The following is a 27,428-nucleotide window of genomic DNA, read 5'->3' as shown; positions in this document are numbered from 1 at the left end:
TGAGATTTCTCATGACATTTATTCAAATAAACAATACAGTTTATAATTTGCTAGGATAAAATAATAAGTTTGAACACATAAGAAGCATTTGGGAGAGAATTCCCCAAAGATTTGAAACTGGGGCAAAGGATGTGTTTTAATGATGGCTGACACTTTGGTGTCATCTTCTGACTTGCATCAGTGCCTGTATATTCATGTCCCCTCCAGTCAATCTTGTGAAGACTGCCATATTGCAGAGACATGAACGAGCATTTACAAGCAGACAGCTTGACAACCAGAGCAACCACCACACAGAACAATGCAAAACCTGGAGGGGCACTGACATTTCAATGTCGAATCCTCAACCCATGTGCGAAAAATACAGTCTTTAATGCAAAAGCATAACAGCGTTATAAAACAGCCCTACAACCTTTAGAAGTTTGCCCTATATTCCTCATCTGGCCCACGCAAGTCCATCTGTGTAGCTCTGTTTAAAGCAATGTTCAGTCTCACTGCAAGGCAAGAGATCTCTTCAAAGAGGCGTGGCCACTATCAGTCCCATGCCATCCAAGTATTCCCTGCAAGAGTGATGCAAATGCCTGACCCTGTTTGACAGTGATCCAGCCCAATTAGCAGCACTACAAAGCTGTGCTGTCAGTACATTCTATTACCCTCATTCAATCCCCAAGGTGCAATCTGAGCTTTAAGAGGGCTACCTCAAGCCACGTCAGGAAAGAGAGAGAGAAAAAAAAAAAAAAAAAAAATGAGTGAATGTCACTCAGTTTGGCTCTTGCAAATAATTAGTAATGTTCTTAAATGTTAAACACCTCTAAAAAAAACTAAGAGGGTACGGCAAAAGGTTAGAATAGAGGGACACAGGGCCAGTGCATTCAACCTTTCCTTTTAACTGTGAAACTTTTTCTGTTCTTGATTTTCTAACTCAGCTGTGCACTTTCACTGAGTCTTTTATCTGATCACTTGGCAAATAAGAGAAATCTTTTCCATCAGTCCCCATTTAGATTTACTGATAAGGTGTAACTTATGCACTGCTCTGAAGAGACTGTGGATGATAGGGTGAATGCCTTATTGCCAAAGACCTCCAAACCCCAACGCACTATGGAGGGAGTAAACAGACTCAACCTACATGGCAAAAGTACACCTTTTTCAATATTGGTAAAGAATAAATATTTCAAAATTTCAAAATTATGCAAACACGTGCCACTCTTGCTCTTTAACTTCCATGCATATGGACTATTTACAAATTGAAAAATACAGACTTGCTACTTTGTTCTTTTGATGTTTTTTTTTCTTCTCCCCCCCTGAAATGTCTTTGCCCCTTTGCAATCAGCCTATCAACATTCAGCCACCCAGACAAGGATCTCACCACATATTGCAGACATGGCCAGGACAATTAAAGCTGTGTTGAAAACATATTCACACCAATGGGAAAACAAAAGTCAAAATCAAAACAGAAAAGATTCACAAGCAAAAAACATAGGAAAATAAGATAGTTCAGGGGAGGTGTTACAATACAAGCCAAAAGGATGTATTTGTTTAAGATGGATTTTCTGCTTTCTCAAGACTCCACTCTGTTGCTAACAATACTGTAGTACACTTTCTTTTTATTACTCTACCTTTTATTTAAATATAATTTACTTTTAAGATTTTGTTAAACAAATCCAGGAAAAATGATGCAAAAGTGGTTGGTTTGCCAAAGGAGAGGCGGCAGAAGGCCCGTGCTGCCCTGTTAAATTGCATCAGCGCTCTAGTTTGTCAAGATACTCAAGAGTCCGTTGCATTGGGACGTGTCCTCAATCCTCAATGTACTCCCACAGGTCCTTCTCATAGCCTTCATGCACGTGCTGTAGCAGCACTCTTCGCCTGCTCTCACAGTATCTACAGACACAAGATAAATTTATTGGAGTCCAAGAACACACAAACTTAACAGTGGCAGACAGTGATTACGATTCTTCCTTCACTGACCTGTACTTATCTTGTACTTTCTGCTTGATATCCTGCAAGGAATCCTGGGAGATGTCCCGCTCTAGGTAGCCAGACAGCACCTCAGTGGCATTTTCCAGGTCTGCCTGGTTGTTCTGATGAACCAAGAATTTGATAAACAATATTATTCTATTTCACAGGATAGATTAAAAAACCGAAATGTCAGTTATCCATCATAATGTGTTCTAAATTTTGGAGCGTCCTGCCTCAGGCCCAGCTCGGACTACAGGAAGCATAGGCCAATTTCCTCCCATTTGCCCCTCCCAACAATTGGGTGACTAATTTGGTCTTGTCAGTGGATTCATTCTGCTGCGAGAGTGGAATGACGAATGGAAACATGGTCAGAACTTCCTGGGATAATCTGTCTTCCAAAAAAGACATAACCGTACAGAGTAAGTAACAAGAGTCAAGAGAGCCTGTGTGTGTGAACGAGATATGTGAGGGAGATGAACATGTGTCAGAGAGAGAAAGCTAATGGTGGCAACATAATCTAATAATATGTAGGAAATATATTTTCTATTGCTAGTCTTGTAGTACCAGCGTGATTGAGGTTTATGACAAAAGCAGTCTTTTTGTGTGATGGAATGTGGTTTCACAATTGTTCATAATTTTGTATAGACCTGTAATCTGAGTTTGGCCTGAGGATTTATGATTAGAAATCTTTTTTTGACAGAATTGAAAAGATGATATTTCAAAGGCTGAAATGGGGGCGTCGCCATATAGGAGTGTTCATGACTGTATTATAATAAAACACAATAAGTAGGAATACTGTTTATATTTTTTCCAGCTAATAACAATAAATGGATATGTAACTGCTTCACTTTTAAACTTTGATTCATTAGTATAAAATACACTGATTAGTTGGGATTTAAAAGTAAACTTTTAATATTCTTTTGCTAATAATGATTGTGATATTACTGTTATTTGATTATTTTGTGCCATTATAACCATGCAGTGAAGGTCTGATATGATAACCCTTGTTAGAAATGTATGTATTCACCCACCTGTTTGTCTGCTACTAAGGTATCACAATCAGTAAAACTGTAAGGCTGAAATTTGAAAATAAGTTTTTTAGGCCTAAGAATCAGCCAACATGATTGGTGAAGACCTAGTTCAGGAGTTTTTCCTCCTTTTTTCTTTGCAGTGTTGAATTATTGTTGCACTACAAACACTCTTACTAAACACAGTTCTATTACAATGATTAATTCTTCATTTAATGGCAGTAATTACTAACAAGATAAACACTTAACAGCACTAACTGTTTTGCAAATGGTATTTATAAAAATAATATGAAAACTAAAATAGCTCTAGTTATTTATGTCATACACCATCTGCTCACATTTATGACATTTAAGCCAACAGTTTCCCTTTTATCATACCTCAAAAATAATGGACTGGTTGTTCTTCTTGAGGTAGAAGGCAAAGACATAAGTGAACATGAGTGTGGAGCGGCACTGGCACAGCACATCCACAGCCTTCTTCAGAAACTGCACCTCAATCCAGGACATGTTGTGCTGCTGCATCTCCTCCATCTTCTGCTTGACCTGAGCATAGAGCTTGTGCTCAAAGCGCAGGCTCTGCATGTGGTTCATGTAGCGGTTGCAGTAGAACAGGTACCTCTGCAAGGCTGCCCTGGAGCGCTGTACACAAGAGCATGGAACTAGCTTTAACTCAAGCATGCTCAACTCAACTTTTACTTGACTGTAACGCTTCAAACTCATTGGGTACTGGATAATCGGCAACATATAACAAAATATCCAAATCACAATTTGCAGGCATTTCAGGCGAGACAGTATTCTTCAGTGCGCAACAATTAACCCCGTTGTCAAAGATTTAATGGACATTTATTATCAGGCTAACGCAGCAGCTTCCCCCTTATCGTTACCAATGTTTTTAGATAAACTTTGTACATGAGGAACTGTTTGATTATTTGGAGTGAATTATATTCTCAAATAATTCAATAGATAATTTTTTTGCTGGCTATATAATTGTTGTGGTATTTATCAAATTATATACATTTTTTCAGGATTTCTCGTCGGAATGTACATGTGTTACTCAGTTCAGCAGGATGCAAACAATACTTGGGGGCTGCCACCTCTGTGTGTTTATGAATGGCAGTCACACCTGTTGCAAATATGGCTGAATGTTGCACACTGATATTGTGCTATTATGTGGCATCACAGGCAAAGTGAAAAATTATGCAAAGGTTTTGAAATTTATCAATATGAGTATCATTTATTACCTCTTGGGCATCTCTGGCTGCCTTGGCATCATCTTCATTGTAGCGATTGCAGTTGTACCTAAAACATTACAACCAACAATGTTGTCCAGAATACCATGACACACAACAACGGTTTGACAATATTTTATATCCTCATGCTTTTTCATATACAATATTTAACATGGCAGATGTCAGATATGTATTTAGACATGAAATGGCACGACAATTTCAATTTAATATCTGTTAAGGATATACTTCTCCTAAGATCATTTATTTTCCACATATTTAAAAGTTTAAAGTTTTTTTTACCATCAATACTACTATCAATAAAGACCTACTTGAAGTATATTCCAACGAGGCACAAGTCATCTACTCTATAGATTTAAAGTTCTTACCAGGCTGAGCCGTGGGGTTCCCATGGACCAAGGCAGACCCAGCAGAACTCAGCTTTGCAGTTCTGGTTCCGACAAACCATGTGATTGCAGCCACCATCTTTCTCAATGGTCACATGGCATTTTGGACACTCCTGTCAGGAGAGGGGATTAATGATTTCTGTGATTCAGAGAAGCACTGAGTCTCTGCTCAAGGCCAAAAATGACAAAAATGAAATGCTAACAGCAGTAAAAGCAAAGAGGAATTCAAGAGAGACAGAAAAAAAAACATACTTAAAAAGGGAGTAGATGTTTGGATTTAAGAAGCTATTAAAAAAAATACTAAAACTGACTGTTCTTTTTGGGCCTGTCTTCTTATAAGTCTAGAGTTGTGTCCGAAATAATAATGAAGGCCTGATAGCTTGGGACCAGGAAGGTTATTCAAACAAATGAGCTGATTTGATTGGGCCAACACTGAGTTTTCCAACTTTAGGAAAAAAAAAAAAAAAAAGCCTTCAGTATGATCATTATTTCCACAACTGAAATTTCTTTGTTGCCATCACATTAATTCCCTAGCAACATGAACCAGGCAAGTGGGCAAAACTAACAGCCACATTGATTCCATACCTTAGTATTTGCTGCAATCCAGTTTGAAGTTTCACTGTCATCATCACATTTCTTAATCCATTTTCTCAGCCACTACAAAAGTATTAAAATAAGAATAAGAAATAATAATGTTGATGGTGATAGAATTTCACTCAAGAGAAGTAGCTAAATATTTCTTGCGATAATAAGTTGATAAAATATTCCCCATTGGCTTACCTTACACTTGACGGGATCGTGCCAATTCTCTCCACAGTTGAAGCTGCAACAACAGGAGGCATAGCAAGTCAAATTCAAATAATGTTTAATAATTACTGTTAAACTTACAGAGTCAACATTCAATTACTGTCACTGTCAGTTCACAATAATCTAATACACCAATTTTTTAACAAGCTCTCTTACCAGAACTGACGGCCACACTTGCACCTCACTGGCTTGGCATCTGGGTACTGGACTTTGACTACATGATGGCAGTCGGGTGCAGGGCACCACTTTAACAGTCGATTGCACTTGAAAGAAGTAATGAGAGATAGAATATCAACTCTTAATTTCATGGACGCTTAAGTACAAAGAGGGTCTGTGTTTTTCCAAGTTGTGCATATGGATAAACTAACAGCTCAACATAATAAATCAGGGTTTTATAGTCCATTCCAATACACTATTAAGGAGAAAAAAAAACAACCAAAAAACATCAAAGCTTACCTCTACAAAACTATTCGTAATTAAATGCTGGTACTTCAACTTCACTTTTGAATCTGTTATGAGGCGCCTATAGGAAAAGTCAAATCATTTATTATCAGCATTCATTATATAAAATGTATGACTTTTGTAAAAGCTTCTTCCCTTTTATACTGTACTCAGTGCAAACCTTTCAAGCAACAATTCAATAAAAACAAAACAGTTAGACAATACCACTTTCTCTTGAGTTGACATTACAGTCAGAAAACTCGTGTATTTGCTCATATAATTATGTGAGCAAGTACACATTTTATATTATTAAAGATATTTAGTACGGGTTACTAACTAAGGTACAAGTGCATTCATGAAATTAAATACTGACTTGGGGAATATATGTTTCTGTGCATGTTGCATCCTACACTGTAGAAACACTGTCAGGTCTCTTGCTAGCTGGTAAGATCAGAATGTAGGTTAAGACAATTACTGTCTGCTTAAGAGCTGGTACAAGAGATTACTGTCCATGTTTCCAATATGGAGGTATATTTCTTTGCACTACAGGCTGAACATAAACATTATGAAGTAGTAAAGTAGTGGTCTAATGACAGAGAAAATGCCAGGTGAAAAATCTTCTGATTTACAGTTTCTATTCCTGTTAAATGCAGTAAAAAACTAATATAAATAAAGACAGCATGTCTAATTTTAGGATGATATTGATTTTCTTCTGCTTAATTTGCAATAAATAATTATGTCTGTGTTCTTTACTATTTGATTGAAATGTATGCCCAATTGCAAAGTGTATGGGCTTCATTATGTTTTTTGACTTTTCAACACCATCTTGCAAAATTTCCAAATTAAAAATGATGCAGATGTAACAATGTTGTGAGAAAAATGTCCTTCACTAGTAGTTGGTTAGTGAACTGTGCCTGTCTCTATACAATAATGATTTTACAAAAAAATGAGACAGAATTAAAAAAAAAGAAGAATCATGTTTATTTCCTGCTCTTTTCTTTACAAGAATAGGTAAGTCACATTTACTTATGCTGATCATTGATGGCCAATATGCAACAAGTCATCAAAACAAATACAAGCACAAACGGATACTCACATGACTGTGTTGTCATCAACCAAAATGTCACAACTATGAGCAGGACAAGAAATGGTCTGAGAAGACAACGCAGAAGGCGAATCATTAGTCAGACAGCTATTAAAAGACTAACACTGATCATTAAATCTTAGTGGGTACCTGTCCCATTCCTTCTTCTATGATTTTGGTGGTCAGGTAATCTCCCCAGCATTGCATGCAGAACTTGTGTCCACACTCCAGGCCTGTAAAATACTGTAAGAGAGAAGTATCTACTTTAATTTTAAATAAGACAAATATCACATAATTACAAGCATATGCGCTTTTGTTGACCAGACTAGTCAAGGGCTTCAGAGTTGATGCCATTCATAGGAAAAATACCAAGATTTGACAAAACAATTTTGTACAAAATGATTCAAATAGCTGATGGATAATTTTGTGTGCTACAAACCTGAACATATAAATATTGTAGATTAATATAGTCTGGATTTTGCAGCTTTCTTTCTAACAATTTAATATCTCCTCCTCCATGAATGAATACTTTGTTGAGACAATGTACTGTATTATAGGAATGGAACCATACACTCTGCAGTGGCCCTTTAATTTAGGTACATTTGTAGATTAACAGTCCTAATCTGTTGGTAAATGTTTTTAATATTGGCCCTGGATGACCTCTGGCTGGGTAAATAAGGTATACAAATTCTACCAATTCTGGGACACAATAATTTTCTATTTCCTGTTGAAATGGTATAGCATTGCAATTAAACAACTGTTGCAGTATTTGCTGAGTTTTCCTTCTGATACTTCCAAGTGAAAGGGACATAGAAGCATTCAGCTTTCCAACAGCTATGCAACTAAAATATTTCCCCCCTCTGTGCTCTGCATTAGTAATCTTTACTTCAAATTGGAACATTTTACTGTTCAAGCATTTTTATTACCTGGCATGTCTTGAGAGTTTTCTATTCTAAATCCAATTGACAAAGCCAACAGCTGGTAGAGAGACATCTGATTACAGGGTGCCAAGTCTAAAATGTCTAAACTAATATCCCAAGTTAATACCATAATATCACTTTTAGCCTGAAAACTAAAATCAGATCACTGTACTGATAAAGAATCTAACTAACAGTAGTGAATACTGAGTTAAAATAATGACACTGAGCTGCATTCAACAATTTATGTCTGGGTACAGCAGGCATGAGAAAACATTAATCCTAGTCCTTCATAATAGACAATGTGATCACATTTTGTGATGATGTCAAGTTAGCCATACTTATCCTGTTTTTCTCTTACTAGTATGTTAGCCAAGGCTGTTAACTGGGTCTCCATTGTGCCATCAAGCGAAGACACAGCTTTAGTGTCGTACAATTTTCGAGATAATCTCTATTGTAAAATCACAATTTACAGCTGAACATACATTGAGCTCAGGCAACACAGCGCTGGTGTCATTATAGGACTCACAGAGTTGGGGAAATTCAGATAGCAGATCTGACATGGCATGTCCTGTGCCGATGATCTAGTGTTGATTGGAGGACGGATCCGAGGCTTCTTACTGGGGTTAATGACGTGACACTCAGAGAAAAGCTTGTCCAGATTACCATCAAAATACCTGTATAAAATGAGACAAAAAAAAGAAAAAAGAAAAAAATGAAATCAGTCTTTAAAAAAAAAAAAAAAAATCTTTAAGACATCAGCCCTCCCATGTGGCAAATAAAGAATGTAATTCAGAGATTGTTACCTTTCCATAAGCTTTTCTTTATCCCAGTTGAAGTGACTGAGAAGGATGCGTGTTATTGTTGCAGGATTCTAGAGGAATGAGAAATGGTTGGTCAGATATAAATCCAAAGTTTACATTTAACTACTGCCAATTTTTAATCTTCACTGTAACAACCTATAATTGGGGGTATTACTGACACAAGCTCAGTAATCGGTATTTCCACAATTTTACTCGAAGTACCAGTTCAAATTTCTTTTGTGAAACAACAGAAAGCTCTATGGATCCAGTTTTCTTTAGATATTGCTTAAGCCTATTATTGGACAATAACTGTATTCACTGAAATGAAATCAAGTCATTTAAATTAAAAAAAAAAAAAATAGTTGTGATTTCATAACTCTCACATTACCACTCATTGTCCAACCATGTATGCTAGTGGGCATGAACAAACATATCTGAAACACCTTTCATCACAGTAAAATCCAATAAAATACCACCACAAACTACAGCCTTACAAGTTGTCAAAAAGTTAAGTCAACTCCTGTCTGACACCATCTGAAGAAATCGTTTTTTGAAAAATGATGCACCAGGAGTATTTACTGCAGGGTAGAGTTTCAATTTTTCTGTTCACAGTGGCTGCCTAAGAGTAGGCAACCTAAGCCACAGTACATTCCAAATTAAATACAAGTTTTGCATTTTTGCAATATGTAGACTTTTCACAGGCAAAATAGCAGCTGTGTATGATGCAATAAATTAGACCACTAGACACGCGATTAAAAAAAAACAACAACCACGCACCATTGCTTGTGACTGGACATGTGACGGTGTATTAGGGGAAACTGAACAAGGCTGTGAGAAAATTTATGTATGTAATTTAAGTATAATGGGCCAGCATTCACATTCTGCAGTGAAACTAAAGTGGCACCGCAAGTGTGTCACAAAAACCTGCCATTTTGACAGAAGAAATACATCCAACTCAGTTTTGTTTGGAGTGTACTATAGGCCTAATTGAATAAGGTCAGACAATCCTGAATTCTCCTTGAAAGGGCAACAAAACCAAATTGAACCCTGCCCACAAAAAACATTTAATGGAAAAGTTCCATCACATCCATTTCCCATCAATCCTACTTCTGGCTTAATCTAAGCTCTCTCTGTGCAAATTACCATTTGATTTAGCATTTTAATTTGCAACACAGATTCTACTATGTTTATGTGATGGTATAGCTCCACAGAAGCACACCATATTGTACAGCACTGAAATATCAGTGATGATACAGAAAATACAGATGATGTCACAAACACAGTGTCATTATACTGTATGTAAGGATTTTTCACTGTAAGTACTTTAAGTAATTTAACACATTATCAACATTCTTCTTGCTTCTTCCCCTGAAAAATTAACAAATAACAATTATGTAAAATATAAATGTATTATTTGCATTCTGTTTTTCAACCTTGGTTACAAATGAGAAGGATTTCACTAATGAAGGCAGTGAATACAGAATGCTGTTGAATTATTCAAGTCACTACCTACAGCTGGAGTCAGCTTAAGTCCCTTACAGAAAATTTCAGCCAGCCAGCAGCACATTTGAAAGTTAAGTTGGTGGATTTGTGCTCTATGCGCATGTGCTTTATGTACCACACTGCACAACCAGTTATTGCCACACCATTAAACGTACAAAGCTGCTCTCTCCTATTTGATATAAAGATTTTTTACAAATTAAAGAAATCAAAGCAACCTCCAATATAAAGTGTCTTATAAGGTGCTTGGCCACCAAGAGCTGCAAAAATAACTTTAGTGTACCTTGACATAAATTCTATTCTAAGTCCATATAGTAATGCACAGGGATATGACAGACATGTTGCACCCACCAATTTCGTCCTCCAGGAGCAACAGAAATACTGCATGCTACACTGAAGTCTTGACTTGAAGAGTGTGTGAGCCACTCCAGGTTTTCTATCTGTTCCCTCCCATTTGTTCTTTGTTCAAACTGAGAGAAAACCTGCTCCACTTCACAATTTGCTGATGCTGCCTTGCAGTTAAGTTATACAAAGCAGAGTGAATACAGAGGTGGCATGCAAAGTCAACGGAAAGACTCAAACAAATGAAGATTTCTAAAAGGTGGTTTCCATACGAGTTGAAAAGTTTTCATCAGGAGGAGAAAAAAAAATTTGCGGGTAACCTGAACTGAACTATATGATTTCACTTTCTTAATTTACAAAAGGAAAAAAAAAAAAAAAACAAAGGAATCAATCTAGCAGGGAGAAAAAAAAAACTAAAATCTGTTAAATTTTAATATTGTTCCAAGTCTGTGCTGTCATACACACATATACATCTACCAACTTGTGTGTGTGCGTTGTTACAGAAACAATTGTACCATCAGTCAGGGAAAAACATCTATCAGCTGTTTGTAACAAAATGCTCAAGACTGCACTTTAGCAGTGAAATTTCTTAGAATTACAGAAGACAAAAATTTGTTTTGCATTTTGATTCATTGCAGCTTCATTGTGGAAGCAGTATAGAATATGAAAGAACAATAAAAACCCCATCATACCTGGGTGTGATGTGGGTGTAACATTATATTTTTATATATTGTATTCTAAATATATGCATGATGCATTTATTTTGAAATGGGATTGATGTTGCAGCAGTAGAGTACATTATAGTACAGTGCCATGGTTCCATGGGGTTTGCTCTAAGCTATTAAAACATAAGGGGAATTGTCTCCATGTACCTCTTCACACACAAAATGTTTATTTCACTCCATCCTGTACAGATAGGTACATAAATATTTGGAGAGTGACACAATTTTCATAATTTTTCCTCTGTAAACCACCACAATGGATTTGAAATGAAGCCATCAAGATCCGACTAAAGTGTAGACTTCAGCTTTAATTCGATGGGTTTAACAAAAATATTGCATTAACCGTTTAGGAATTATAGCCATTTTTATACATTCCCTCATTTTCAGAGGCTGAAAAATAATTGGACAAACCAACATAATTATAAATATAAGGATTAATTTTAATACTTGGAAGAACATCCTTTACAGTCAATGACTGCCTGAAGTCTGGAACCCTTTGACATCACCAAATGCTGAGTTTCCTCCCTTGAGATGCTTTTCCAGGCCTTTACTGCAGCCACCTTCAGTTGCAGCTTGTTTGTGGGTCTTTCTGCTTTCAGTTTTGTCTTCAGTGTGTGAAAAACATGCTCAATTTGGCTGAGGTCTGGTGACTGACTCGGCCATTGAAGAATGTTCTTTCGCAGTATGTTTTGGGTCATTATCCGTCTGTACAGTGAAGCAACATCTGGCTGAATCTGAGCAGAAAGTATAGCCCAATACAATTCAGAATCCATCCCGCTACTTCTATCAGCAGTCACATCATCAATACACACCAGTGACCCAGTTCCATTGACAGCCATACATGCCCATGCCATAACACTGCCTCCACCATGTGTGACAGATGATGTGGTATGCTTTAGATCATGAGCCGTTCCTTTTCTTCTACATACTCTTCTCATCCCATCATCCTGGTACAAGTTAATCTTGGTCTCATATGTCCAAAGAATCTTATTCCAGAACTGGGCACGTTTTTTTGAGATGATTTATGGCAAAGTCTAATCTGGCCTTTCTGCCCTTGAGCGTTACCCGTGGTTTGCACCTTCTGGCGAAACCTATGTATTTACGTTCATGAAAGCGTCTCTTGATTGTAGACTTTGACAATGATACCCCTACCTCCTCAAGACTGTCCTTGGCCATGGCTAGAAGCTTCGAAGGGTTTATCTTCACCAAGGAAAAAATTCTGTGATCATCCACTTTAGTTGTCTTCTGTGGTCTTCAGGCCTTTTGGTGTTGCTGAGCTCACCAACTCGTTCCTTCTTTTTAAGAATGTACCAAATTGTTGATTCCGCCATTCCTAAAGTTTTTGCCATCCGTCTGATAGGTTTGTTTTATTTTTTCAAACTAATGATGGTGTCCTTCATTTACATCTACACCTTTTTGAACCACATATTGAGAGTTCCCAGGAAAAGCGACCAAATGCAAATTTAAATTCACTTTTATCTGCTTAATTTTTAATGAAATAACGAGGGAACGCGCCACACCTGGCCATGACACAGATTTTTCCAATTGCTTTCGAGCCTCTGAAAATGAGGAATAGTATAAAAATGGCTGTAATTCCAAAAAAGTTCATGCAACATTTTTGTTAAACCCTTTGATTTAAAAACTTCTCTAAAAATGATCAAATAATTTCCGAAGTTCTCTATCATATACTTCTCATTCAAAGCAATATGTAGTGCCTTTGGTTTGCAAATGTTTATGAGAGATTCACAAAGCCACATGTACACATGTGCTGTCACCCAAATATCAAACAAGCATAAACATGTGGTTGGTGGTCCTTGAATAAAAACATCTGCAAATTAAGCAGGATACACCTCAAGAGAACTTATCATGACATTGGTACCAAGGTATTGATAATGTATGAAAAGACAAAGTATGATTATATACTAAACTGCCAGTTTAATAGGCACACCTAGCTAAAACTAATGCAATCTAATACAACAGCCCATCAGTAAACCCTACCTTCATGAAGGTTATAATAATCAGCTTCTGTTTATAATGTTTTAGAGAGGTGCTGATTCAATTTTATACTCGTTTTAGGGACTGTAGTTTGTTGTGTAGTTTAATTGTACTGAGAAATGTTCTTAATATTTGGACAAAATATTAAAAAATACCTGTGAGTATATTTATGAACAATGTTCACACAAGTTTTGCCTGTTCTGTTTTTCTGAAGTTTGCCGTGCAATTTTTGACAGTCTACAAAGTTACAGGTGAAAAAAAAAATCCGTAAGCCACTTGTAACTTCACCCTTAATTGTCTTCCGAGACCGGGCAAAACCAGTTTTGACATGTGAAGACACAGCCACTACAGACATTTACAAGAAAAGTATATTCAAGTGAAGTTAACTATCCTACTATGACATACTCCACATTGAAAACTTTAATTCAGAAAACAGATGTTTGAATTTACTTGAATAAAGTTATTTGTCAGTGCTGCAAATACCTGAAATTAAGTAGCTAGATCTAAATACTATTAATAGAAGAATACCCCTATCAGTTGATTCTGCTGTAGAAACAACTGCCATGCGGCTGTACCGTATCCACAGTTTGGGTATTTTACCTATTTTAGTTTTTGGGTTTGTTTATTGTGCAATTATAACACTCAAACATATTTTTATACATAAAATGCAACCCTATTCCTTAAAAACGTAAATAATGACAGGGTTATCGTGACCACTTCCCATTTTATTCTGTACCTAAGTGAAGCTAAGTGAAAGGAAATGGAGGCCCAAGTTAACGCTAAGCCGAAGGTCTCCACTGAGTTTCCGTTCAAATTTAATCTTTCACCGTTGCCAGATTGCAACGTCTTCGTGTGAACCATCCAAACTTTTAATTAAGTCGTAATAACATAGCTTGTTAACGTTAACGCATGTAACCTAGCATGAAACCTGCTAATCAACTCGATGACCAAGCCTTTCGTCCTACATTATAATAACGTTAACGGTCATGTAATTTTACAAATTTTGTAACGTTAATTTTAATCTGCTTGGTTAACGCACTCCAACTGGTGTTTACGTGGAGTTGGCAGATATCTAATTGTAGAACCAAAGACGTTATGCGCTAAGGTGTTAGTTTAACGGTTATAGTTCGCTAGTTAGCAAGCTAGCTAACTTGCAAGCTAACATTAGCTTAGCAAACGTTACTGCCAACTTCTCAATAGGGATTAGACTACTTCCTGGAACAGAATTCGTATAGAAATTGTTACTCCAATGCACAAATTTAAAGTTGTCCATATCTTCGTTTCAAACGCTAGGCACACAAAATAGGACTACATTGAGAAAAAAGGTTTCTTGTCTTGTGTAAATCTTATCAATGTTCTGAAACTGCCAACTTCCAGCAAGTAAACTACTCCTACCAGGCTAACGGCTAAGCTAACATCCATGGCCTGTTTACGCTTCATCCAACCCTGGACCCCGGTCTTTCCTAACGCTGACATGCCAAAATACCTACCTGGATGACCTCGTTGACCTCCCTGATACACTCCACCATATGCTGGAGGATCTGCTCGGCAGTCAAAACCTCGAAACGGTAGTCCTCCTCCTCTTCCTCACCGGGACCGTGGCCTCCTCCACCAGTCTCGCCGCACTCGTCTCGCTCCCCACCGGCCACCACGGGATCGACCAACTCCACCTCGCCGAGCTCCAGGGTGTCGTCCTCGGGCTCCTCTTCGGCGCTGTCCTCGCTACATTCCTCCTCCTCGTCGTCGTATTCATAGTTATAACCCTCGTCTGAGTCCATTCCTAGGGTGGTTATCAACTTGTGACAAGCACACCTAAAGGTCTACAGTGTGTGAAATGTTGAGTGTGGAACAATTCGAAAACCAAAATTATCCGAGCCTGTTTTTCAGCTGCAGCGAAAATAACAACAAAACGTCGCCGCTGCTAAGCCAACAAAGAGACACAGCGTCACCAACTGACGACGGACTTACGTCAGATGGACTGTACAAGAAAATGTTTTTTTTAAAACAAAATTATATATATTTTAAATGACAAACTTTTGTCGTCACCTGGGTATATTTCAAAACGATTTTTGAAAACACAAAAATAATCATTATACGCAGCATTAAACACGCGCAGCTAAAGTACTCAGCAACTTAACAAAACACACTTCCCGCTCATAAAAAGTAGGCAAGACCAACGCTTGAAGAAACTATTACGAGCTGGCGAACTATACGGTTCCAACATTTTCTGTAATTCTACAGAAGTGTATCGATTTGTAAAACGTTATCATATTTTGTCAGCCACTATCTGCACCCAAGCAAGCCTTATTTATACAGCCTACGTCATGGCAACCTACTTTTTTTTTTTTTTTTTTGCCCCCCACATTTGCTTCAAGCGTCACATCACTCCGACTTGAGTGACATTAGTTGTTCCACTAGTAATTTACACGTAGCGGTAGAATCGGTAGAATGATTGTAGTGAATAATGGGAAAAGTATTAACGATAAAATTAATAGTAAATACAATAAACCCGGGAGATACTTCTCCTGAATACTGATAGACAAACTGCTTAAACAAAAAGTTCAAACAAACAAACAAACAAACAAACAAACAAAATGTTGTGGCCCCAATCATGTGACTGCGTGCCGTCGAGTGTTTGTCAGTTGAGCAAGTGCCGGTGAATACATCCAAATTGAAGTCAAGTATGCTGTTAGTTCTGGACGCTACACTCGTCGAGATGTTATTTTGCTACTATTAATTACCGTCCAACTTGGCCTACACGCAGTGGAGGGAGTGCGGCCGCTACCACGGGCTTTCGTCTCCTCAACGGGGCGACACCGATTGAACCCACCGGCTTTCCACTGTGGTTACGCAAAACAGTCAGCCGCTGATCTGGGTGCTGCGTGCAAGAGATAATTTCCTCTTATTTTTCCCAGACCTCACTTTATCTGGCAGGTGATAAAGTGAGGTGGAATCAAGTCAAACGCAAGCAAGATTTTACACCTTTCTGGAGGTAAAAGCTCCAGTCGTACTAACAGAAATTGTAAATATTCACAGTGGTACTTAAAGTGTTTCTGTGATACTTGTGATATATCATGTGTGTAAACTATGGCTTTTTTAATTCTAGAGTGGGCATTAAGAGTAGATGATCTGGTGATACACACGTTCAAGACTCCATTATGAATGCACAAAAATGTAGCGCCAAGTACTCACTGTGGTTTTGTTATGAATGTTCTGTTTGTCATGTTGGCTTTTAAAGTCGATCAGTGGGCTTTGTAGAGACAGCAGTTCATCAGTAAGCCAGTGTAGGCCTACCTACTCCAAAACCCACCATGGCAATGGACCAGGGTAGCACAGCTTCATGTTTGTGTTTTCAAAAATAGATCATAGCTCATTGGCAGAATGGCACTCAGAAGAGCGCTGACCTCCGCCAAGACCAATGTCAAACAACGCACACCAGACTTCAGAGAAAAAATTCAAATTCATAGTAAATGATCTGGATCTGGTCCAAAACTTAATCGGTTCTTCCCTGGCCCATGCGCCATCCCTCCACCAGGTTCGGTGCAAATCAGTCCAGTACTTTTTGCATAATCCTGCTGACAAACAAACAAACCAACAAACAGACACGGGTGAAAGCTTAACTTCCTTGGTGGAGGTAATGAAAGTACACAGGCTACGTATGCATTTCTACAGAATTTCAATCATTCTGCAACTATAGTGACTGTAATATTTAAACTTTTATGGTCAACAGAAAATGGTGCCCTGCGATTCAAAGAGGATAAACCATTTGCTGTGGAGATCACTGTTGACACCGATGAGTGTGAGAGTCACCCAAAGGAGGACTCTTGTGAGAAATGTAAGTATTAATACATTTATCTGAGCCAGAGCATCACAGGTAAAGGTCACGATGCCGCCATCTTGCGCAACCGGTAGGGTCCGGTGCCTTATCTCATCTGCTCCTATTTGTGTTCCAGGCAATCTGATTGTCTCCGAACGGGAAGCATCTCTGGTTGCAGGAACCGCGTGGGGTGCTGTAAGAGGTGATTATAGCCAGTACAACGTTGAAGAACATGTATAAACAAAATCAAGAACATGTGTAGACAAAAGTACAAAAATGAAACAAACATGTTAACAATCGGCTACAGTTAGTAAAGGACAGGCTTGCATCATGGGTTCCATCACAGCGTGTTTAGCAAGTTGCACTAGATTTCTCATGCTACTAAGCATTAATTATGGGCCCAAGTATTACACTGTTATTTATGCAGATTCAGATGATTGCTGATTTTATACTGTAGATCATCTGATTAAGCACAGGTCTGGAAACCTTCAGTCAGATGCTGTATCAAGAGGATTTCGGCTCAGTAAGTCAGAATTTTCCAAATGCTCAAACTCATGAGGCCTCTGAAGTTGTTACTTCTTGAATACACAATCTCGGTGTGTTGTAGAGCTTGGATAATGTTTGGGATGGATCAATTAAATCCACTAGTCGATTTTTGGTCATTCATTTTTAGTATTTTGTGAACCACACTGAGATTGAAAACTTCTCCCGGTTTCAGGTCAGGGGGAATTTTGTGGGACGCTTCACGTCACTATTTACCAGTGCAGGCCATTTTAAAAACTCTGGTAATAATCAGATGACATAATCTGAACTTCAGCTTTCCGTTCAATTGATCAAATTGTCATCAATGGTATTAACAGATATGTTTTCTTGTTAGGATGCAGTGGCCTACAGTAAGTTCAATGTGTTTCATTGGCACATTGTTGATGACTCCTCATTCCCTTACCGGAGCCGCACCTTTCCAAACCTTTTCAGTAAGGGCGTGTCATGCTGACGAAGAGAGCTACTAAGGAATAAGGAAGAATAAGCAAGCTCCCATCATATGCACCATGACTCTGCATATTCATCATAATTTGCTTTGCAAATATTTGAATCTTGATTTTAATGAAATGAAACTCGGCTACTTTATATCCTAGATTTATCATATTTTAGATTTTTAACCAGGCTAACTGCATGTGGATTCATGAGGTAGAAAAAAATGCTGAAAAGTTGCATCCACCCTGAACAAAGGCTTCTGGCTCTGATTCAGGGGGCTTTCCATCCAATGACTCACATCTACATAAAGTCAGATGTGAAAGAGTGATCTCATATGCCAGGCGGCAGGGTATAAGAGTCCTTCCTGAGTTTGATTCGCCCAGCCACATCAAATCGTGGGGAAAAGGTAAAATTCAAAGACCAAATGAGCCAAATTTACTGAAAAACAACAGTTTTATCCAAATGATCTCAGCTCCTTGATCTTCAGAAAAAGTGCCTTTTATTATGCGTGATATTTTTAAACTAATAACAGCAACAAGATGTACTGAATTTTGAGCTAGACTCATCTCTTAGCTGGAGGACTCTTATGGCTACATCAGTGGGATCAAATGTCTGTCCTCAACAGACAATGCGAGAAATGTATTTAAACTAAATTCTGAACTAAATCTGATAGATTACCATTTATTCCCCAGGGCAGTCTGACCTGTTTATTCCCTGCTACAGAGGGGGAACCCCTTCAGGTACTTCTGGCCCTGTTAATCCAGAGTTACCCTCCACCTGCCAGTTTATGGCGAGACTATAGAGTGGAGTGAGGAAGTGTCATCAGTGTTTCCTGATTCCGAAAGCCACGTAGGAGGGGATGAGGTTGACTTTTCCTGCTGGTAGGCTCAAATGTAACAGATCATTTAAATGCCTCCTGACAGTTGTTGATCTCAACCAGGATTTCCTGGTTTCGATCACTATTGTTTGTTTACAGTGCTACGGATTTTGGCAACGAAAAAGTGCAAGGAATGTCAGCAGAAGGTATGTCACCTTTCCTGTGCCTGCTGCTGTTTTGTTTGTTCAAAAATACAAGTAATTAGAAACAAGAAAAAACAAAGTTTATATCTTGACCCAGGTGGTTGTTGTAAGTATATGTCTTATAATTATTATTATTATAAATAATAATAATTATAAAAAGGGAACAACTTTAGTTTGGTTTAAGTAAGCTTAAGCTTTTTCAAAGTGAACTTAAACAATCAGTGCAATTATGTTTAGTTAAATGACTTGGTTCCATAGGAGATCCAACCATGATGTACTTGCATTCATGCAGAAGATGGGATTTGGAGGAGATTTCACCAAACTGGAGGCATTCTACATGGAGAAGTAGGTTGTGAAGGGGAACATACAATGTAGAGGGGAAATACACCGTCCAACACACCGATGTTACAAATGTCATTATTGTCTGTATTTCCAGCTTTGTGAATATTACTTCAGCTTCAGCTGAAGTGACATCTATCATGTGGCAGGATGTTTTTGATGACCATGAAAGAGGAAGTACAGCCCAACAAATAACACTGTATCCATATTTCTATCAGCGGCGTTCATATAGACTCACCTACCTTTTAGACATCGTTTAAAAGATGATTCGAAATATTTCTTCTGCAAATGCGTATAAAATGGACTTTAACAGATAAGTAGTAATTTACACAATAACTGAAATTATGACATGTCATTGCAGCACCATCATGTGTTTAGTCTAAAGTAAAGTTTAAGTATTGCATGTGATGCATGGTGCAGATACAGAGATTTAAAAAAAAAAATCTTATAACTGTTGTTTGTTTTTTATTTTATTTTTTTTATTTTTTTTTTATTATTTCAGCTATTTTAAACTGTGTCCAAGTATCTGCATTCACTTAAGGAGATATTTAAAATGTAATATATAAAACATGTAGCATTTATTTTTACATAATATTTTCAAACATCTTTGTTGTAAATGCTTAGAGAAGGAAATCTGATCTTTTCTGTCCCACATTTCAGCATAGGCTGATAATCCACCTACAATTTTAAATATTTTTTTTGCTAACAATATAATTTTAACGTCAGCAAGTTTAGTGGTTCGAAACAACTGACCAGCTATTTTAAACAGTAAATTGTCAGATAACACGAAGCTACGTATCACACAACCACCTCATGTAAGTCTGATAGTCTATAGCACTGTGTTGCAGCACAGCTTTCTATCAGTGGTGGAGGTATGGAGAGAGGGCTGTTACCTGTGCGAGGTACGCAGGGTGGTTAAAGCCGGAATCAGGGTGATTCTGGCCTCTCCGTGATATCTGGACCAGCAGGGACCCATACACAACTGGGCCTGCTACTGCACTGTGTGGCCCCTTGCCTTCAAGTGTCAGAGAACAACCTGTGTGCTGTGGCTAGTTTAAATAGTATTAACTGCTGTGGTTCATGTCTCTAATTATAATTTACATAATTAAAACTTGGTCTCCTGTAAATTACAGGAAATAGATGGTGAAACCTTTTGGCTTTTAATGCAACACAGAATGTTACGTGTGTTGCTGTACCACTAGGTGGCAGTGAAGACTGCTGTATATGCATTAATGTTACAGACATACTATGGGTCCCATTTCTATATGGTATACTAATTGTATACAGAATGTACTGTGTACAAATTTCAAGATATAGATATCAGTGTACTTTACAATTTTGTGCTGACAGGAAATGATATAAGACTTGTGCTGATGCACGTCAGTCAAACCTCACAGTGACAGCAACATGTTTTTCCAATGATTTGGAAGTTCTTTTTTTTTTTTTTTTTTTTTCTTCTTAGGTTTCCTGAAGCTGTGTCACCACCACCCGCAATTTGCTTAAAACTCTTTCCAGCTGTCTGCTGCTCCTCAGTTTTCTCAGATCAGGATTTTCCAGTGTAAACACATCACAAAGAATACCCAATTTAGAATTAGTATGTAGTATGGAATTGGGACACAGCTACAGAGAGGTGTGATTGCTGTGGTTTGTACTCACAATGCCTAATGTATAGCCCCATGGCTAACATGCACACTGTTTCCCCTAAACACAGAAGAATAAAAATGTTTCTATTGGCAGCTTTTTTACAAAGCTCCTTGAAACAGATTTATAAAAGCAAAGGCCCAGGAAAAGATGTTTATCAGATAAACAACCAATAAACCACGTCATCATGATGAGTTACTAAACATTCCAGCTAAAACAACTGCAACAACTTGCAACTTAATGGATATTTCTGTTGGTTGCAAAAATGTAGTCAGCTGTTTCCTAACATTTCACTGCAACATAATTGTTGGTGATTTCACGTAGAAAAAATGTGGAGATATTCAATGCAAATTTAAATACAAAGATTAATCAAAGAATACAGACAATAAGAAGGATGAAAGTCTAATTGTCAGTTAAAAATTAACATGAATATGCTCTCTGCATTATGGAAATTAAAAGGCTGTATAAGAATTTGCTTCCTAAGAAAGAATGTTTTTACAGTATGTCAAGGGACATGACTGCAAGTATAGATTTATGCAATTCGGTTTCCCTGGTTCGCTACTCTTCTTGGATAGAGTACCGTGATGTGCTGTGCATAGCATGTTCCAAGGTGTTCAGATGCTTTGCCCCATAGGAGGAGCACCATTTCTGTGAACCTAGTCTGGGTTAAAGCTTACCCTTGTTGGTAAGAGCTTATTAAGGATTTTTATATGTGACTGTTTGCTGAAATATAAAATGCTAAATGTAAGCAGATCAATAAATATAAAAATACAGAAGGCAGACAGGTCAGTAACAATTTATCACAGAAGGGCAAGACAGAATGTGGTTTTTATCATCCTGCTCAGATTCCTAAGGACACAGCGCTGCACATCTGGAAGGGCCTCCCGGCTAGTGATCGGGCAGAGCTCAGCAGGATCACCAAAGCTGGAAAGAGGGTCCTGCTGGCTTCACCGTGGTACATTACCCGCATTTCCTACGGCCAGGACTGACGCAACTACTACAGTGTGCAGACACAGAACTTTTCTGGTGTGTGCATGGCCAAGTAATATCACACACTATTACAACCTGCCTCAGTTAGGTGCTGGTGATGGTACTTGTCCGGCAATGACACCTGCAAATGGGGACTGTCAATTATAGAGGCCCATTTAAACATTGACTCCCTGAGCTTGACTTGAAGTGGTGCATTAATATTGAAGTGAAAATTCGGATTAGTAGTAAACTCATTACCAGCTCATTCTTAAATAAACCCTGTTCTGTTATCATCCCCTCACAGGTACTGAGGAACAGAAGAAGCTGGTGATAGGGGGTGAGATCTGGATGTGGGGAGAATATGTTGATGCCACCAATCTCACTCTCTTTGGTGCTACATTAAAAAGACCCCTGAAATCCCCACCCCAGTGTAGCAACAATCCCATGAAATGATTCGAAATAATCACCGATTGCACCCAAAATCACAGGCAAGGGCAAGTAGTGCAGCAGAGAGACTGTGGAGTGATGAGAAGCAGACCTCAAGTGTGGACATGGCTATCCCTCGTTTGGAGGACTTTCGCTGCTAGCTTGTGAGGAACTTTGCTTTTCCTATCCGTAACCTTTGAAGAGCATAGTGCTGGCATACTTAAACAGAACAATGAGCTCTTTCTCATAATGTCAGCTTTATAACACACTGATATTTCTGCTTCTCTTTCTTCTCAAGGCATGGCATCCAGGCACAGCCTCTCTCTGTTGGACACTGCAAACACACGAGTAACAAGACGTTCAAAGCTGGATGCTGGATGGACTAACATTATGAGATTTTTCTGAGTGTTTGAACTATTTAAGTTCAGAGTTGCCTTCGTAGCTGATTCTGAAAAACATCTTGTGTGGAGGCATGTAAAGTGGTGTAAAATCTTTAATATTTTGTTCCTCCAGTCTTCAGTGTGTGCAAACTCAAATGCTTTCTCAGGGACTTATCACATGCCTACATTTTCTTTTTTTTAAATTTTTTGCAAAAGCTATTTGAGTAATGGTCTTTTTATTCTACATTTTGAGTATTTTGCAGTCAGAAAATAGAAATGTTAACAAAAACCTTCCTTGTAGGATACCAAAGTACCAAACTGTAATGCCATGATGAATTGCACTTGAAGACTGCAAGATGACAGCAAAATTTAAAATGGAAACTTTTAATTTAAATATTAACATTGCCAGTATGCTGTAGCTTGTGTTCTTGGAATGAAATGTAATAAAATTATGTTGGTGTACAGACATTGTCACCCTGATTTTTTTTTTTTTTTTTTTTTTTTCTTCTTCACAAAACTGAGGAAAATTAGCTTGCCATCACAAAGCTAACAAAAACAGAAAAATAAATACATTGACAGCTATTTTTGCACATATTGACAGTTTAGCTTTTCCAGCTTGTCCAACCTGCATGTCTCTAAGGAAGAAATGAGCACCCAGAAAAAAAAAAAAAAAACAGCAGCCATGGCAATAACATGTAGCAAGACTTCACACAGAAATTAATGTCTAATTTATTTTATTTATATACGAAACAAAAAAAATGTCTTGGAGGACTATCAACATATGACACTCTATGACGCTAAGAAATTTGGTCCAAATAAAGAACTCCACATAAAAACCCTCTAACTGGGAAAAAATGCGAGGAACATCAGGAATCTTAGCTCCAAATTGCAGGAATAGAAAAGTTAAAATAAAAATAATAATAAAAATAATAATAATAATAATAATAATAATAATAATAATAATAATCACGGTGGCCCTGAGGGTGAAAACCCAATATTTCACAAAACACAACATTTCAAAAAACACAAAACATTACAAAAACCGCAACAATATTTCAGATTATTAAAAGGGCGGGACAAAACTTCTTACATGTGATTGGACAGAACCCGAGTCAATTCAGAGTTTAGTCAGTGGATGTGTTAAGGTGGGTTGGTGCTAAATTGGATCAGCTGGAGGGACACTCTAAACTTTACACTGCTGTGATTGCTTGTCTGCTGTCAGGCAACTGATGATGCTCTGGGTCCAGGGGACATTTTAATCTCCTGCTATACTGAAAGCATATTGAGAAATTACATCATATGAATGTCCGTTGTTAAAATATTCCCCTCTTCCAGCCTTTCAAACTGAGTTAAAAATTCATTTAAGGGCACTGCTGAGAGTAGTACACAATAGAAACAGAAAATGACATAGAACTGTAGTGAGGGACTTGGATTCCATCCAATCACACACAAGAAGTCCCTTCCCATGTTTCCTTAATCTGACTTGTCTTCTGAAATGTTGTTGTGTTTTGTGAAATGTCTTTTGACCAATAGGGCCACCATACGTAACATCAACAACAACAACAACAACAACAACAACAACAACAACAACAACAACCACTATTAAGTGTAAAAAAAATTTAGTGTCAGGAAAAGAGCAAAACAGTTTGGGATAAAAAGATGATCAGTAAGAAGATGCAGAGTAACTTCCAGATGCCACAAGAACTGATAGGAACATGTGCACAAAACTTCCATTGTACCTCAGAGACCTGGAAGAAAGACAGACTGCACATTCCCACACAAGTTAAAACTCAAGCATACCATTCACACAAAAGCAGAAGAGAAAAGAGGCATTAACGTTATTCATTGAATCACAGATAACACAATGCAAGACCATATATAAATAAAGACAAACCGGGGTCTTGAATATGAAGACCTGCATTAGAGGTAAATGGATGAAGCACAGAAAGACGAAGTAAACCAAAGGAATTTTGTGGCAAAAGAGAGAAGGGGAAACGGGGGGGGGGGGGATTAGAAAAACAAAAAAAAAAAAAAAAAAAAAAGTTTTGACAACAGCATCTAATGAGCAAGAAAAAAAAACCTTCAAGGTAAAAATGGCTAATTCCCTTGGAAAAATCTCACAATAGGGTGATTCAAAGGCCTTAAGGTGTCGTGACAGTAATGACAACTCATGATTACTGTTTATTCAAAAAACAAGGAAAAAAATAAACTGTTTAGACACCACCCTCTACGGAGCAAGAAAAGACTCCAAAACACGTTTTTTGTAAATTTTAAGAATTCCTTGCAAAGAAATACACAAGGTGGCACTCTTCCAAGGCTTGAAGGTGTCCTGATAGTAAAAACAGCGTACATGATGATTACTATTTACTGATGATACAAGAAAAAAAAAAAAAAAGAGAAACTGTTTCAACACCCTCTACTGAGCAAGAAGAAACTCCAGAAAACCTTATAGGTAAGATTGGAGAATTCCTTGGAAAGACATACATAGTGGTTGCCCCTCTTCCAAGTCTTGAAGGTGTCATTAAAGAAACTACAGATCAAGTGATGAGTACTATGTCAACAATGAAACCAAAAAAATACCAGGGTTTTGACACAACCCTCAAATGAGCAAGAAAACACTCCTTGTTTTGCGTGAAGGTGTCTTGACAGTAACAACAATGCAAATGATGATTACTATTTATGCAATAAAACAAAGAAAAAGTAGAATTACCGCCTTGCGGTTGTATGCCTCTGCCAACCAGTCAAGTTGCAAAAAATATGTCTACAAATCTCACTGTGTTTCATGGTGTTGTATGCCTCTGCCAACCAGTCAAGTTGCAGCAAATATGGTCACAATCTCACTGTCTGTTCCGAGTCATGGTGTTGTATAATGGCCAGAAAAGTGTTTTTGCAGAACATTATGATATTTCACTGTGAAGTTGACCTTTGACCTATTGGATATAAACTGTCATCACTTCATTGTTTAATCCTATCAGACATTTGCGTGTAATTGTGTCATAAGTAGCGTACGAATTCTTGAGTTGTGGCCGAAAACGTGTTTTGTGAGGTTACAGTGACCTTGACCTTTGACCACCAAATACTAAATCAGTTTATCCCTCAAACTACTGTCAAAACACGTTCTAAGACGTGAAGTTGACTGTAACAACAAATGAAATTAATGACTAACTTTTAGGCAAGAAAAGAAGGAAAATAATTAAACTGTTTTTTTGACACATTCTCAAGTGAGTGAGGTGTATGGTCATATGTACAACTGAAGCCATGTTTAAATAGAGGCATGGGTCAAAGGCCCTAGGTCAAAGGTCATCAGAAGGTGCTTGGCAGTCTGAGAAGTGAGGTAATGCTAAAGCCATGTGTTAGTGACGTTTTTCAGGAAAACAACTACCCTATTTAAGAGTCAGTGACTCTGATTTTCAGAGTGGTTCATTGGCTTCACACCCTCTCACGAGCAGATCTGCGGGTGCTTGATCCTACGCTGTACTTCTTTGTAATAAACCTTTATATGCAATCAAGACGGTGTCAGCGGAGTCTCCTTCATCCTCTTCACATCATCATCGCCATAGAATAAACGACATGAGCAAGACCAAACCCCTGAATATCTTTTAGGTCAGATTGGAGAAATCCTTAAGAAATACACAAGAGGGGCCTTAATCCAAAGTGTCTTGAGAGTAACCTCAATGCAAATCATTACTAATATTTACGCAATACAACTGTTTCAACACCACCCTCGAATTTAAAGTGTTTGCATGTAACTGTAAAGTTGTGTTTGCAAATGTTTATGTATGACTATGGAATGTATGGGTATGTGTGTACATAGTTATGTTTAGTTTTATATTTTTATGATACACAGAAACATATAGATGTATTTCTATTTTTCTTAATGTAAATTCTACTTAGATTCAGTTGTCAACTGTAAACATGGAGCTCAACCATAAGCTCAAACTCAAACCCAAGTGGGCAAGAACTAAAAGGGGCCCTTTTCCAAGGTTTGACGATGTCTTGAAAGTAACAATGAGGCAAATGATGACCGATGTTTATGCAATAAATGAAGGGGAAAAAAAGAAAAATGTTTCAAACACAACACTCAAGTGAGCAAGAACGAACCCCAGAAAAACTTCTAGATCAGATCGGAGAAATTATTGAGAAGAAATACATAAGAGGGGCCTTTGTCAAAAGGCGTGAAGGTTTATTGACAGTGAGCGAGAAGAAAACCCCAGAAAACCATTTAGTTCAGATCGGAGAAATCCTTGGGAAAAAAAAATACACAAGAGGGGCCCTCTTCAAAGGAATTAAAAAGACACTTTTTCGAGAACACCCACAAGTGAGCAACTAGAACATGTAGAAAACACTTTAGCTCAGTTTGGAGAAATCACTGGAAAGAAATACACAAGAGGGGCCTTATTCCAAGACGTGAAGGCGTCTCGACAGAGAGCAAGAACCAACCCCAGAAAACCCAAGCCCAAGTGTGCAAAAAAAGCTCCAAAAAACCTTCTAGGTTAGATTGTTGAAATCCTTGGGAAGAAATACACAAGAGGGGCCCTCTTCCAAGGCATGAAGGTATCTTAACAGTCTGTAAGAAACTACCCCAGAAAACCTTTTAGGTCTGAATGAAGAAATACACAAGAAAGGCCCATCTTTA

The 27,428-nt window shown here is 37.8% G+C and overlaps 1 protein-coding gene and 1 pseudogene across 1 annotated transcript; one reads left to right on the top strand and one right to left on the bottom strand.

The window, feature by feature from the left end:
• arih1 (ariadne ubiquitin-conjugating enzyme E2 binding protein homolog 1 (Drosophila)) lies at window positions 1–15,482 on the bottom strand. The gene is made up of 14 exons (XM_040132708.1): window positions 14,716–15,482; window positions 8,670–8,737; window positions 8,393–8,540; window positions 7,097–7,189; window positions 6,959–7,014; window positions 5,878–5,944; window positions 5,578–5,684; window positions 5,395–5,437; window positions 5,200–5,271; window positions 4,597–4,727; window positions 4,223–4,280; window positions 3,360–3,620; window positions 1,963–2,075; window positions 1–1,875 (listed from the first exon to the last, which is right to left on the bottom strand). The coding sequence occupies exons 1-14, from the start codon at window positions 15,001–15,003 to the stop codon at window positions 1,791–1,793; spliced, it is 1,590 nt and encodes a 529-aa protein (XP_039988642.1). The 5' UTR covers window positions 15,004–15,482; the 3' UTR covers window positions 1–1,790.
• A 191-nt stretch (window positions 15,483–15,673) lies between these two features.
• Window positions 15,674–23,237, top strand: LOC120792874 (annotated as a pseudogene).
• Window positions 23,238–27,428: the final 4,191 nt, after the last annotated feature.

The sequence above is a fragment of the Xiphias gladius genome, chromosome 8 (assembly GCF_016859285.1).
Source record: "Xiphias gladius isolate SHS-SW01 ecotype Sanya breed wild chromosome 8, ASM1685928v1, whole genome shotgun sequence".
NCBI classification, from domain to species: domain Eukaryota; kingdom Metazoa; phylum Chordata; class Actinopteri; order Istiophoriformes; family Xiphiidae; genus Xiphias; species Xiphias gladius.
Note: the sequence above shows the minus strand (reverse complement) of the source record. Positions and strands in the feature narration are given on the sequence as shown.